A 13,676-nucleotide genomic window follows, 5' to 3' on the forward strand; every position below is an offset into this window, starting at 1 on the left:
TCTCATACTCTCTCAACCAGATTTTAAGTTGAAAGACATGACTAAACTAAAAGACCTAAAATGTTTCAACTGGTTGTTAAGTGGTTGTTTGCTTTGGTGGAACAGTTCCCAGGCCACATAAAATTAAAAGTGTTTAATCAAGTATTTGTTGCATTCAGATGAACAGGTCAAACAAGGCAGGTGAACAATATGATTTCGTTGCAGCTCTGTGTACTATACTTCCTATAGGAGAAGGAATGATTAAAACTGTCTCACTATCATTAGGAATATATGGATCATTTTCAGACTTGGTTCTAGTGCCATATATCCTGATCTAATCTAAAATACAAATCTACAAAATTCACATTTTATATAAAATAATAGTTGAAAGTGTGTAAGGGGTACTAACAAGACAGAAAAGCAAACACTGTAAAATCTATACCTTTAATATACTGAGTAGCAAGGAACAATATTAGTATTTTATTCATGAAGACTACTTAAATAATCTTTACAACTTTATGGGCACATATATGTACATCTGTACATCAAAGTATTTTTGGAAAGGAAAGTCCTATATATGATTAAAATAATATACGACCAAATACATCCTGGGCCATAATTTTATCACTTCTAAATTCTCCTTGTTTAAAAAAAACTAAGGATAATTTAATTCACTATTTTCTAAAATGTCCTAATCAACTTGTTGTAGCATAGTAAAACTGACGTGCCACTATGCCTACTTAGGGATTATAAAGGGTAACAAATATTTTAGTAACTTTATTAAAACATAACCTTTTCTGTTGAAATTTAATATTTGCTTAGAATACAAAAGAACAAAACAAAGAATTTTATTTTCTGCTTGCTGAAGGTATTTGGGTAAACCTAGCTTTAAGATGGTCTTCTTTCAAAGGTTTTAAATAAGTTTCTGAAAGGGCACTGGCAACAAATCCTTTCAAAAGGAGACTTGTCAATTCCATTTTCCTTGATTTTGAAGTGACTTATCTTAGACTTCCTTTTGAAATACTTCTTCCAAATTTTCTAACCATGTTTGGCTTTACTTTATGGATGTTTCTTTTACAGTCTAGAGAAGAAATAAAAAGACATATAAATACGGTAAAAGTATTCAAAGGAATTTTCTCACTATTCATTCAAGTTATAAAAATTTGTTAAAATTACATACCTAAGAAGAAAAATTTATTCTTAAAAATTCATAGTTGTTAACATGATTTAAAATATAACACGAAGGAAACATTAATAACATTGGTTTCAAAGTAGAAATTCATTTCTCCATATTGCCAACTGAGTTTTTAGTGTACGCATGTGTACACCCCACCCCCCACCCCAGCAGGTATCAAATAACATCACTGAATAAACTACTGCATTTAATTTTAGTTCTTTTGAACTAACGCAAGGCTATTCTACAAGCATTGTTCTCTTTCTTTTTGGCAACATCACTTTTTCCCTCATTCTATGGATTACTTCCCTAAGGCTTCTAAAATTCCATATTCTTCCTATTTTTAGGAGTATAATTTGCATCTAGTACTTTCTTAAGTGCTAATCCTGATCCCATAGCTCTTATTCCTTTTACTGCCACCTCTCAAATGTCCATTCCTCTGGTTCTTCTTCAGCCTTCACAATGATTGTCTACTCAACCAACTGTTGTTAAAACAGGTGCCACTGACTTCTTTATGGCTCAGTCTAATCTCTTATCCATTTTCTTGTCACATTAGGTTTTAGTTTTAGGGGCACATATTCTCCTGACAGTACTCTTATTTCTTGGTAAATAGCAGTTACCTTCTTTCCCACTGATGTTCCTTTGTTTTTTTATTTGTACACTGTTAGTTGGAGAACTCAGTTGAATATATTCTAAGAAAGGCAGTCCCAGTTCTCTCCTACTTTCTCTAGTAATTCCTCTTGGGTATTTAGGCATTTTCATTTGGATATCCTAATATACATAAACTGTTACCTTCCCTTGAACTAATACCTCTTTCTAAGTGTTCCATTATCCTTAACAATACATAATCTTTTAACCTAGCTTTAGCTCTTCTTTGCTCTTTGGCAAGCACTGCAGTTTAGTAACAACTCTTACTTCTTTCTATGTAGAATTACTTTATTCACCTCTCTTTATATATGAGATATTTGATGCATTTTATACCATTCTTTGAAAATATGCATGTTAGAAAAACCAAATCTCTATTTGAGAAGTATCATAAATTTATTATTCGGCTGTAGAATTATGATTTCCTGGAGAATTTTTTCAGGAGACAAATGGGGCAGTACATATCCATACCAACTGCACATACACACTGTTAAACATTACTAAGTTTGGCGTACTAAACCAAATAATCATAGTAAATTTTACATTTCAGGACATTTTTGTTTGATTTTTAAAATGTGCACACAAGGCATTTCCACTGAACTTAAGGATGTCACTGGCTACTACAAGAAGTGAGGATTTATTAATACAGTTTGGCAAAGCTATTGAGAAATTTTATATTATTCTAATGAAAGAGCATTGACAGAAAAAAATAGCAATAATTTTCATGTTATTCTTAGAAACCCTCATTATCTCATGAAACCCCTTTAAATTCCAAGTGCTGTAATTACAAGTTCCTTTAGGGAAGAAACCAAACTGGGTCTTAATGATCTTGCTATCTGTCACAGAAACTAGCACATATCAGTGCATAGTAAATAAATACTTCTTAAATGAAGTCTTAGGAATTATAGTGTCAGAAAGACAGAGGTCTGGACACCAAGGCCTAGAAACTGGTTTGTGCTATATATCTCTAACTTCACTAAAGATGTGGTTTTGTTACTATAGATCCATGTCACCGCCATTTGCAATTGAGAGGATGTAGTCATCGCCATCAGCATCTTTTTCAACTTGATAATAGGAGTTACAATATGACTGTAACTAGGTACAGACTGAAGCCTGGCAATAACTGTACAAATGAATCAGAGGGCAAATTATTAATAATAAGAGAGAAATTTCAAGTAGATAAAGTTTATCTGTAAAATATAGTTAATCATTAACCTATTAAATAATACATTTAGCTAATTATTTCAATTATTAGTTAAATTATTTACGAATTCTTCTGCAGTGTGAGGCAATATGGATAACAAAAAGGATACAGAATATAGAGTTAGAAGTCTGGCTCCACCATGAAATATCTGTGTGATCTCGGGTATTTTCTATTTTGTGTCTTAACTTTTCTTTTCTGTAACATGGATAATCCCACTTAACATCTAATAAATGTGATGAGCAGATAAAAGGAGATTCTAATGAAAACACTGTAAGAAAATGTAAAATAGTATACATATGTTTGGTAATCATGTTATTAAATATCAAATTAAGAGCTGAGACATACCCACTGTTGGTCTGTTTTCTTGTAAGTCCTTTTCACTTGCCTTATCTTGTCGAACACGTTTGGCAAATCCAGAATTTACCTCAGCAGTTAATGAAGTATTTGATGCAGAACTGTAAGGGAAAAATTTTTTATTTTAGTAAAGCATTTTTTATAAGTTCTTTTTTTCTCATTTTTTATAAGTTCTAATACATATATGCAATAAAGATTAAAGAGAAAGTAAAATAATAAAATAATAAGTTGCAAAATCACTTAAAAGTAATTGGAGGTACTAAATACCTTTTTGGCCCATAGGGAAATTTGTTGTGATTTTAATGATGTTTATTCAAATTGGAGATTATGATTGTAGATGTATGTAACAATTCTGTAACAAAACATTTTCAGGGTGCTCTGCTAGAATACAAGCCAACACTATTATTCAAAGTGTAGAGATAAAAAGCATCTTGCAAGAGGTGAAAAACTAAGCTCATATTATAAACTTGGAGTGAGAACCTTAATCTGGAGAATATAAACAAGTGAGATTGTTTAGAAACCTTGTTTTCAAATCAAAGCATGGTAATAGGCTGAGAATCTCTCTCTGATTACTACAATTATAGAAACTGACATGAAAAGAATGACCTATTTTCATTTGTTTTATCTTAAAAAAATTTTATCAATCTCATATACTAAAGGGTCAAATTTCCAACTCAATTCCAGTTGACATATTACTACTAAACACCTACTACTATGGCCTCATGTACAAATAAGTTAGGCAGTAATAACTCCTGTTCTGAAAACTTACATAATGAATATATGGTGGGGAGGGGGAAAAATAAGACAAATACACAAAATAATACAAGGTAAAGTAAAAGACAGTGCTATAGGTTTTCAAACTATAAGGGGCTGTAGGTTCCTGATTTTAAAAGTAGGAAAACAAAAAAACCAAAAAAACAACTGAAAGATTTTGTGGATGAGATGAGTTTGATCTGGGCCCTGAAAAATAACAGTCCAATCCTTCTTAACCCAAGGAGGATCAAGTTTTAACAGGCAGGGTTGGGATGAGTGAGGATCCGTCCTCCATACTGATTCAAATAAGCTAATTTTAGGGAGTTTCTGATTAAAAAAGATATCATATACCATTTTACAAGTTGATACTAGTTTGATTTTCAGTTGCATTAACACTTGGAGGCTTCCCTTTTATGGCAACAATTTGCTCTTCTGGTAATCCTAACCAAATGGTAAACTGATGTGGGTGTGTTTGAGGAATAGGGAGAAGATGGATTTGTTGTATGGTTATCAAAAGTGGTCAGAAATGGCAATTTAATATGATAGCAAAGAAAAATAGGCAGGAGTACACTGAATGCTGGCAAAAATAACTCAACCTATGTACCTCAACTTTTCTAGAGCCTGTAAGAAAAATGATTATGGTGTAACCAATGGTAATTTTACCTACTCTGTTCAAGAATATAAATGATACCGGGCGCCTGGGTGGCTCAGTTGGTTAAGCGACTGCCTTCGGCTCAGGTCATGGTCCTGGAGTCCCTGGATCGAGTCCCGCATCGGGCTCCCTGCTCAGCGGGGAGCCTGCTTCTCTCTCTGACCCTCCCCCCTCTCATGTGCTCTCTCTCTCTCTCTCATTCTCTCTGTCTCAAATAAATAAATAAAATCTTTAAAAAAAAAAAAAAAAAAAAGAATATAAATGATACCTACCCAAAATGGTAACAAAAAAGTACTAGTATTATGAAAGCAAGGAAATACAGTTGTAGAAAATCTCCATTCTTAAATGGTGCTAAATAAACTAAGTTACAATAATTCTGTTTTGGATACTAAACACCCTTTTTGGATAACATATGTATCAGCTGTCTAAGGCAAAAATTCTTTTTTGGTCATTTGTGATTTTTCTTCAAGTATACAGATCATTGTCATTGGTTACTTTTGATAAGTGTTGGTTTTTCCAACAATTTTTCTTAAAATTATCTTTATTATTTTATGGAATGATTTATCACTTTGCTTAGTTCTAGAACATCTGTGTTTACTAATAAATTGTTTTTTACTTGAAAATTAGGCTTTTGAATAAATCTATCTGAAAGAAACCTCATATTTCTAGGAATGAAAACAAAGCCTAATAAAATAAGTTGTATATTTATATATAAGTAAAATACATGCAAGCATTTTTTAGGATTTAGATAAAATAATCCACTGGTGAAATGTTTAACATTCATGTTATAAATTTATTTTAGATTTACGTTGGATCATAAAATAAGACTTAAAATTGGTATGAGTGAAAATTCAAATTATGTTAAAGACTATATTAAGAAGAAATTTAAAGACTCTTCTAGTTATGTGCCAAATATATTTCCATAACTATTAATGAAAGTTAAGATTTAATCTTTTGTTCCCTTATATAAATAGTATGTTTCTGCTTAATTAACATATGCATATCATAGTCTTTCAGTTGAGATAATTTCTTGTTGGAACCATTAAATGTCTTTCAAAACAAACCAAAAATGTGTGACAAGTGTGAGACCCATTTCTGGGTGCTAAGAAAGATTATGAAACAAACAAAAAACCAACTAACCAAATACACAAAGCAAACAGATCCCCCAAACTCTGATTAATATAATTTGTAAGTGAAATTTTATATACAGATATATTTGTATATTTGGTAGGCTGATTTAGTTAAAACAGTTTGCTACAGTGATATTAAATGAATTAAAATCATTAAAAATTTAGTATTCTCAATTTAAGTAGTAACTAAAAAATTGAGTTTTGTAGGTTTTTACAATATCCAGTGCTTTTGGACTCTAAATTTTTTTCAGAGAGAAAAACTGATACAACTGAATAAAATAGCTATACACCTGGAGCCTTCCCTTCATTTAAAAAAAAGTATTAGAATATACACACACATACACACACACACACACCCCTATAAATATGTACATAAAGCTGTTAAGTGGAAAATACCAGAGTTTATTACTCTCAAACTCATGTAGGTTTAATTGGGGAAAGGGAAGATTAAAAAAAAAAAAGTAATTATGTACATTTCTAGCATTAATCTCTTTTAACCTTAGTTAATGGCAGGATCTAATTATTGGTACCAGAGGGAATGTAATAGAGCAATTAATAGGCTATGAGAAATCTTACTTTCTTTATATGTCCTTTAATATTATTTCACAATATTAGTTGCTCATGTGGAAGCTCTTTAATTCATCTCAAACCACTCTGAATATACAGTTTACATACCTAGACATTTCCTGAAAAACCATTTGATTTTGATGATGATTATGTGTACATTTTAAATTATTGTTAACTATAAGATTTTGCTACATCTTAGTTAACACAACAGAGTTGTGAAGAACCAGAAAAGTCACCAACACTAATTAAGGGAAAGAATAACACAATCCACACAATGAAAATTAGTGATAAGATGATGATGGTTAGCTAGGCTCACTCATTAAATGACTGATACCCATACATGAGTCAGACAAATTGCTTCATTTAAATTTGTGCCATAGCAAAATACAGAATTTTAAATGTCATGGATAGTTAGAGGCATTCTGGAAAAATCAGTCTATTAATTTTAAATCTACATTCCAAGACTCTGCTGTACTTTGGAGGGGAAAGGACAGACCTTAAATGCACCTATGAGATAATACTCTATGTGGCACAAATAGACTATTTGTAAATTTGTTTAGTCTAGCCCAGATGATAACAGGTTCATGGAGGAAAATAGGAAACTTAAACAAAGAGTTACCCTATCTTAGGTCTTACACTCTTTTCCTCATAATCACATGTCAAAGAAAAAGAGGTAAAGCAAGTCAGAGCCATTTTACAATATAACCACTCACTATATCTTGTGATTGCATTCAGTGTTGTGGGATATAAAGACTATATAATGGACTTCATGTCATATAATTCAGTATATTTAAGATTTTTCCTTGTCTTTGATTTTTAGCTGTTTTATTGCTATGTACCTAGGTATGTTTCTCTTTGTATTAATGCTGCTTGTAGTTAGCAGAACTTCTCGAATCTGTGATTAGTTATCTTCTGTCAGTTTTGGAAAATTATTAGCCAGCATCTCCTCAAACACTGTTTTCCCCCATTTTTTTTCTCATTTCTTTCTGGGACTCAAAATATATACATGCTAGACCTTTCTATGTCCCATATGTCTTTTTCACTCTTCTCCATATTTTCTATCTTATCCCTTTGTACATTGGTTTAGATATTTTTCTGTCAACCTATCTTCCAGTTCACTAAACTCTCTTCTGCTGTGTCTAACCTATTAAATTATTTATTTATTCTTAATTTCAGTAGATTCTAATTTTTCAGTTCTAGAATATTCATTTGATTCATTTTAATACAATCCAGTTCTTTGGGAAATTGCCACTATTTTGTTGAACTTAATCACAGTTAAATTTTTAAAGTCCCTACCTGATAATTTTACTATCTGAATCACTTGTGGATCTAGATTTTTAGTCATTTGGTTCTGTCTTGTGACATACTTGGTAATTTTTGCTTAAGTGCTAAACATGTGAAAAAACCCCAAAACTGTTGATGTTCTAGTTGGTATATTTCTCCAGAAGTGATTTAATTTTCTTCTGGCTAGCAGGCAGAACAGAAATAGATCACTTCGATCCAAAAGGGACTGAGTTGGTCTGAGGTCTTTTGCAGGCTTTCAAGAACTGGTCTATTTCCAGTTTGCCCTACTCCTAGAGCACAGGCCTTCAAGGGTTTCAAATAAAATCCTGGGGGGTTAACAAGCACCTTTTCTTCTCAATAATCCCTGAACAGTTTTTGTGTCCTAGCCCCATGAGAACGTTAAAATTCTGCTTAATATTTTAGCTTCTTACAGCTTTGTTTCTTGGCCTCTTATGCCAGAGTTCAGAACATGGCAAGTATCTTAACCGCAAAAGCTACACACAGAATTATTTTGTTTCCTAACTCAGTGAGACTGCTGATAGCTGTAGGCTTCCATTTTGTGCTTGGCTTCTATACTTGATGCCATGAGTTGGCAAATACTAAATGGAAAAATGAGGTAGAGAAGGTTTGGCTCTCTATAGCTTGTTTTCCTTTCCTCTGGGTCTTAGACCTTCAGGTCCTGGCTGTCTTGGTTGGTCTCCAGTGCCTGGAAAGCAGCTGTTGGTTGTATTTTATCACCTTTTATCATTGTTTTTGATAGGTGGTTTGGTCTGATATAAGCTATATTGTCAAAGCCAGAAATAGAAGTCTCTTCACTCATTACATTTTAGTCATATATCAAAATCTATTAAAGTAATACAATTTTAGGACTGAAGAAATTCATTAATGTATAAAAAAATACCAAATGAGTAAAAGTTGTCACCAGAAGAAAAGTTATAATTAAATGACATTTTTGAAGGCCAGAAAACTTTTCAATTTATTTTTAATAATCTGAGATATGGAATACTTTATGTAAATAGCAAGTGAAATACTTGGGCTTTATCAAGCTCTCCCTTTGATAATATAAATCCAGTGCCACATTCAGAGCAATTAATTATATGTTTTAAATATGAATTCACAGTTTCATACAAGAAATAAAAAGGAGCTGTAGGAATAGAGCTGTAGGAAACAAAAAAGATGATCTTATGTGAGCACTGAGCCAGTTTATGGTTAATTGTACCTTGTTAACTTCCGTTTCCTTTTGGCAGCAGCAGTCATTGCCATGTAGGATGGTACTATGCTTGGTATAGGCAGAGGATGTTTAGTTGAGAATGAAGAAGAGGCAAGCCTGTATATTAGATTAAAAAAAAATAAAAAGAGTAATTTTATTTGTATTATGGAGAAAAGGGGGGCATACACTTTCATCATTACAATACCATTTTTTATGAATATATAAAGAAAAATATTATTCTAGACTATGAAGCCTCTCTCATTTGCCCTGGGGTTTTCTTTTCTCTTTTTTATATCATAGAAAGAGTTGCTCTTAAGAGATTTCTGCATCTTAACAGCATAGAAAGGTATCATTCTTCTCATATTTGGATTATTGGTGATTATACAGATGGAGTGTACAGGATAGGAAATGAGAATAAGTGAGACAAAATGAGAAGGATGTTTGCTTGGATGACATGTAGTCAACTGTACCTTAGAAGTATGATGATTCAGGGTAAGCTGAGGTTTGCTGAGCGTCAATAAAAAAATGTGAGATTTCCTTTAGTGAACATATTAAGGTTTCTTTTAGCTTACTGAGGGCCAATCAATAAGATATCAGATTAAAGACTTTAAAATATTGTGTTAGTGGATTAATATTTAGAAAGACAGATTAAATGAAGGTAAAACACTAACTTTTGTAATCAAGACTGCATACTTGACCCATGAAATAGACCTTAAATATAACTAAGGAAGAAAAAGAAAGCTATGGTTTAAAGGCTACGTAAATAACAAAACAAGAACAAAAACACAAGAAGAATTAGAAAATACTCTTTTTTGTACCCTTGTAAAATGTTATTGTTTGATAGTGATTCTTGTTCAGGTAATTTACTCTTCAAGCTCCTGATGTCTTCACATACAGTAAACGTAGAGTCCAAATCTTCCTGTCCATATTCTTTCCTCCTGCTGAGAGGAATATCTACTTCACATAACATTTTCAGAGAATTATCACTGTTTACGTTTGAGCTGATGGTCTGAAAACCTGTAGTATGTGATGATGGCTTTAATAATGTCACTAGAGATGAATTTTGAGATGTTTTTCTACAGTCTTCTGGCGTATACACAATAGGTTGAAGTTCTTTGCTGAGAGAATCATTGAGCTGCAAACTTTCAGACAGTGCAGACTTTTGGGGATGTTTTGCTTTCAAAGGAGAAGGCATTAGTTTTCTTCGGGTTCTTTTTTGTGGAGGAATTTTAAGTAGATTAGATTCACCTGAAGATGTGCCTATTCAATAAAATTGAAAAGAATCTCAGTAATGTCACCTAAATAGTTTTCCAATAACCCTATCAGTTAAACAACAACATCACCACCACCAATAATAAACTACATTTTCTGCCAATTGATGAAAATTTAAAAGAAAGCTGGAAAGAAAAACAAAAACATAGGCTATTGATAATAACTCCAAATAATGTTAATGAACTCGTTATAAAGATATTCTAGAACAGAAATAATAAATGGTTAATATCAATACTAATTTGTAGACATAGCAAAATTGAGGTTGGGGTAATCATGAAAACAAATTTCCAACAAATCCTAATGAAATTCATGAGCAATTTCCAGCTTTTATATTTGACTTAGATTTAAGATAACAAAAAAGTATTCAACAATCATAGGTACAGAGATTAGTAACTTGTTCTACTATAAAATATCACCAGTTATTTGTTGAATGGTAGTCTAAATTAACAGGAATGGCAATAATCAATAAAATTCTAGGTGAATGAAAGAATTAAATCTGTTACGATCTCAGGTATGGTGGTTAATTAAGCATTCTGATTGTTTCCTATATCATACATAATTCGTAGGTTTTCGAAAATTAGATTAATACCTTAAGATAAATGAAAATAAGCTGAAGAGGTCAGAGTACTCTTACACAAACCTCATCACTCTGTACAAGTAAGTCTCCCAAATGTCAATAGGTCACTAAGTTTAATGAACTTTTCTTAGCCCTATCCTACAACTTCTGTAGCTTTTCAAATTTCCCTACTACCTCTCTAACATCTGTTACCTTGTCTTCCTTCATCTGGTAAGTATATATATTTCCCTAAAGAAATACACTCTTATTTGTAATTATCCTCTTGCCACTACTTTTTCAGTCACGTGAGTCCCAAATAACCAATTTTCATCATTTCCTCGCATTTTCCAACTTTCACCAATCCTAGCTCTCCTACACTTAAAATTAAGACATAATTCTGATTATGTCATTCTTCTGATTAAAGACTTCTAGTGATCTTTAATATAAACATGATATCCAGAGATTTTCAGTAGGGAAATTCCTGTTTCTTGGTCCAAAATTAAGAGACAAATTGTTTTGTTTAAACTTAAGTTTGAATTCCCATAATCTAGACATGCTTAAATATTTACCTCTCAAACATTTTTTTAAAAATATATAAAGTAATGATTGATTGCATACATTAACAATAAACTTCATCAACTCGAGTGTGCTAATCTTGTATTTCTTAGTTAACTTTTTTCTGCTTTGCCTGTTCCATTCATGGTGAACTTCAGGTGCCTGACATGAAATAACTTTGCTTCAAGTGTACTGTCCAGGAAAGAACTACAATGTGTATTTCTGCCCATGTTTTTAAATCATGCAATAAAATTCCCAATTGATGTTAGATTTGCTTTATGATAGAATACTAACTTAAATAACACTGAAAGCTGAATAAGTGTTATGTATCTCAATAAAGCAATTCAAACTCTCAACCAAGTTAGAAAATATAACAATCACCAACAGTACATGCGTTATTCTTATTATGTTAGTTCATCATAGGCTCTGCTATGGCTAGGTTGAAAATTACCCTCTAGGAAAGACAATTGAAAAACAGGAAGAAAAATATGATCCCTGTTCTACTAAGGAATTTTACTTTTCTGAGAACTAGATAAATGAGATCCAGATCTTAAAATAATTTTCCACTCCCTTTAACATGACATTTGTCAAATTTTCCATTACCAGATATTTTTATACTAATGCTGCAGTGTAAAGACAGTTACTTTTCTCCACTGTGCTGCTACCACCAATTTGGTGGCTATTAATAGCTGAAAGATTAACTTCTTTTCCCCTGAGAGGCAGCAGGGGTATATAGAAGATAGAAAACTATATCGAGGATAGAGAGCTGAATTGGGAGTCAGGAGACTTGGATTCTATTTCTGGCTTCAGCAACAACTCACTGAGTGACCTTGGACAACTCATTTAAGCAGTGTGGGCATTAATACCCCCTAGAAAAAAGGGGATAGTACCTTCATGTACAGGGAATTTTCTAGGATTAGATAATATCTATAAAATAATTAGGGTTCAAAGAAAGGATCTAGAAATGCAAATATACTTCAACTGTTAGCATTACTACTTTCATAGAGAAGGTTATAATTTACTTTTCAGTATTCTATCAATGCACAGTTATCATTAAAAGAACACATTTCAAACAATGTCTCACTTTCAGTTTATCAGATACCCAGTTTATCAAGGCTGATGATAAATTGTAATATAAATGAAAAATATTGTTAAAGCATGCACATCTAAGTGTTCTTTGGAAATGCAGGCTTCATAGCAATATTTTAAAACTTAAAACACAATGGAACATTAAATCTCAAGAGATATGGATTATCCAGAGTCACTTTTTTTCTTGCACATAGTATCTAGAGAGGGATAATCCCTGGAGTGGCACTGGGCAAATTCTCATGATGGTGGGCCACTTTTCTCCTACTGCTTGTAAAAAAAACATGGAAATGGGGGCCTTCCATAAGACACTAAAGAAATATCCACCTGTTCTCCGGGATAATCTGAATATACACCCAACATCAAATTTTGATATAATCAGACTAACAGTTTGTCAGTGAAATCAATAGCAATGTTGTAATGATGTATCTCTAGCCGTAATTCTGCTCTCCTGGAAGGATAAAAATGGTAACTTGAAGGAGAAACATGGAGATGTGGTAGTTAGTATAGATTCACACACCACTGTTTTCCTGAGCCTGGAAGAAGAGATGCTACAAACATACAGCATATGCAAAACACAAATCCAGAGGGTTCTTTTCTTTTTATCCTTTCAATTATTAGATACATAAAATAATAAGAAAACAGATGGTCAATTCAGGACTACTGAGGCTGACTTGTTGCTCAGAAAGGTTCAGGAGATAACCTGGGCAAAAACAAGATTTAAAGATTTAAATACAAACTCAACAGTCACTCTATTGTAACTACAGTGGGATTATGTCTCCATTTAATCCATGAAAAGTAAAAGAACACAATAAGCTGATATTTCAGTTTGAATATGTTTTCCAGAATATATAAATGCAATTATATAATAAACAATCATTCTCCTTTAGTTAGTTAGGTGATAAAGTACATTAAATGGGTATGGCAAGCTGGAGTGTTGGGTTAGGGGCACTGTACATTTTAACAGGTTTTCAGAAACATTGAGTATGCTAGCTCTATGTCTATAAAAGAGATTTGCTGTACTTTTCCATTAGAGGATGTACAGTAACTTTCCAGAAGACAAGGCTTGGGGCAGTTGTAGTTTCCCCTGATTCAGCCTGGGAAAATACTATCTAACAAGATTCTGTGATTCTTGGGCCTACAGAGTGGAAATGATAAAAAAGGAACCTGGAAACAAATAATACATTATATGTTAAAAAAAAAAAAAAAGAAGAAGATAGCAGGAAGGGAAAAATGAACGGGGGGAAATCGGAGG

The 13,676-nt window shown here is 32.4% G+C and overlaps 1 protein-coding gene across 1 annotated transcript in view; it reads right to left on the reverse strand.

Annotated features, from left to right (window-relative positions):
• Positions 1-858: 858 nt before the first annotated feature.
• The window catches only part of KIF18A (kinesin family member 18A), a 67,155-nt gene continuing 54,337 nt past the window's right edge, over positions 859-13,676 (reverse strand). The window contains exons 8-11 of the mRNA XM_032414720.1: positions 9,771-10,212; positions 8,962-9,069; positions 3,348-3,457; positions 859-1,060 (exon numbers count right to left, since the gene is read on the reverse strand). Of these exons, the coding sequence (XP_032270611.1) occupies positions 978-1,060; positions 3,348-3,457; positions 8,962-9,069; positions 9,771-10,212 (743 nt within the window). The 3' untranslated portion in view covers positions 859-977. The remainder of the gene's footprint in view (positions 1,061-3,347; positions 3,458-8,961; positions 9,070-9,770; positions 10,213-13,676) is intronic.

This window comes from Phoca vitulina, unplaced genomic scaffold (assembly GCF_004348235.1).
Source record: "Phoca vitulina isolate PV1807 unplaced genomic scaffold, GSC_HSeal_1.0 scaffold16, whole genome shotgun sequence".
NCBI classification, from domain to species: Eukaryota; Metazoa; Chordata; class Mammalia; order Carnivora; family Phocidae; genus Phoca; species Phoca vitulina.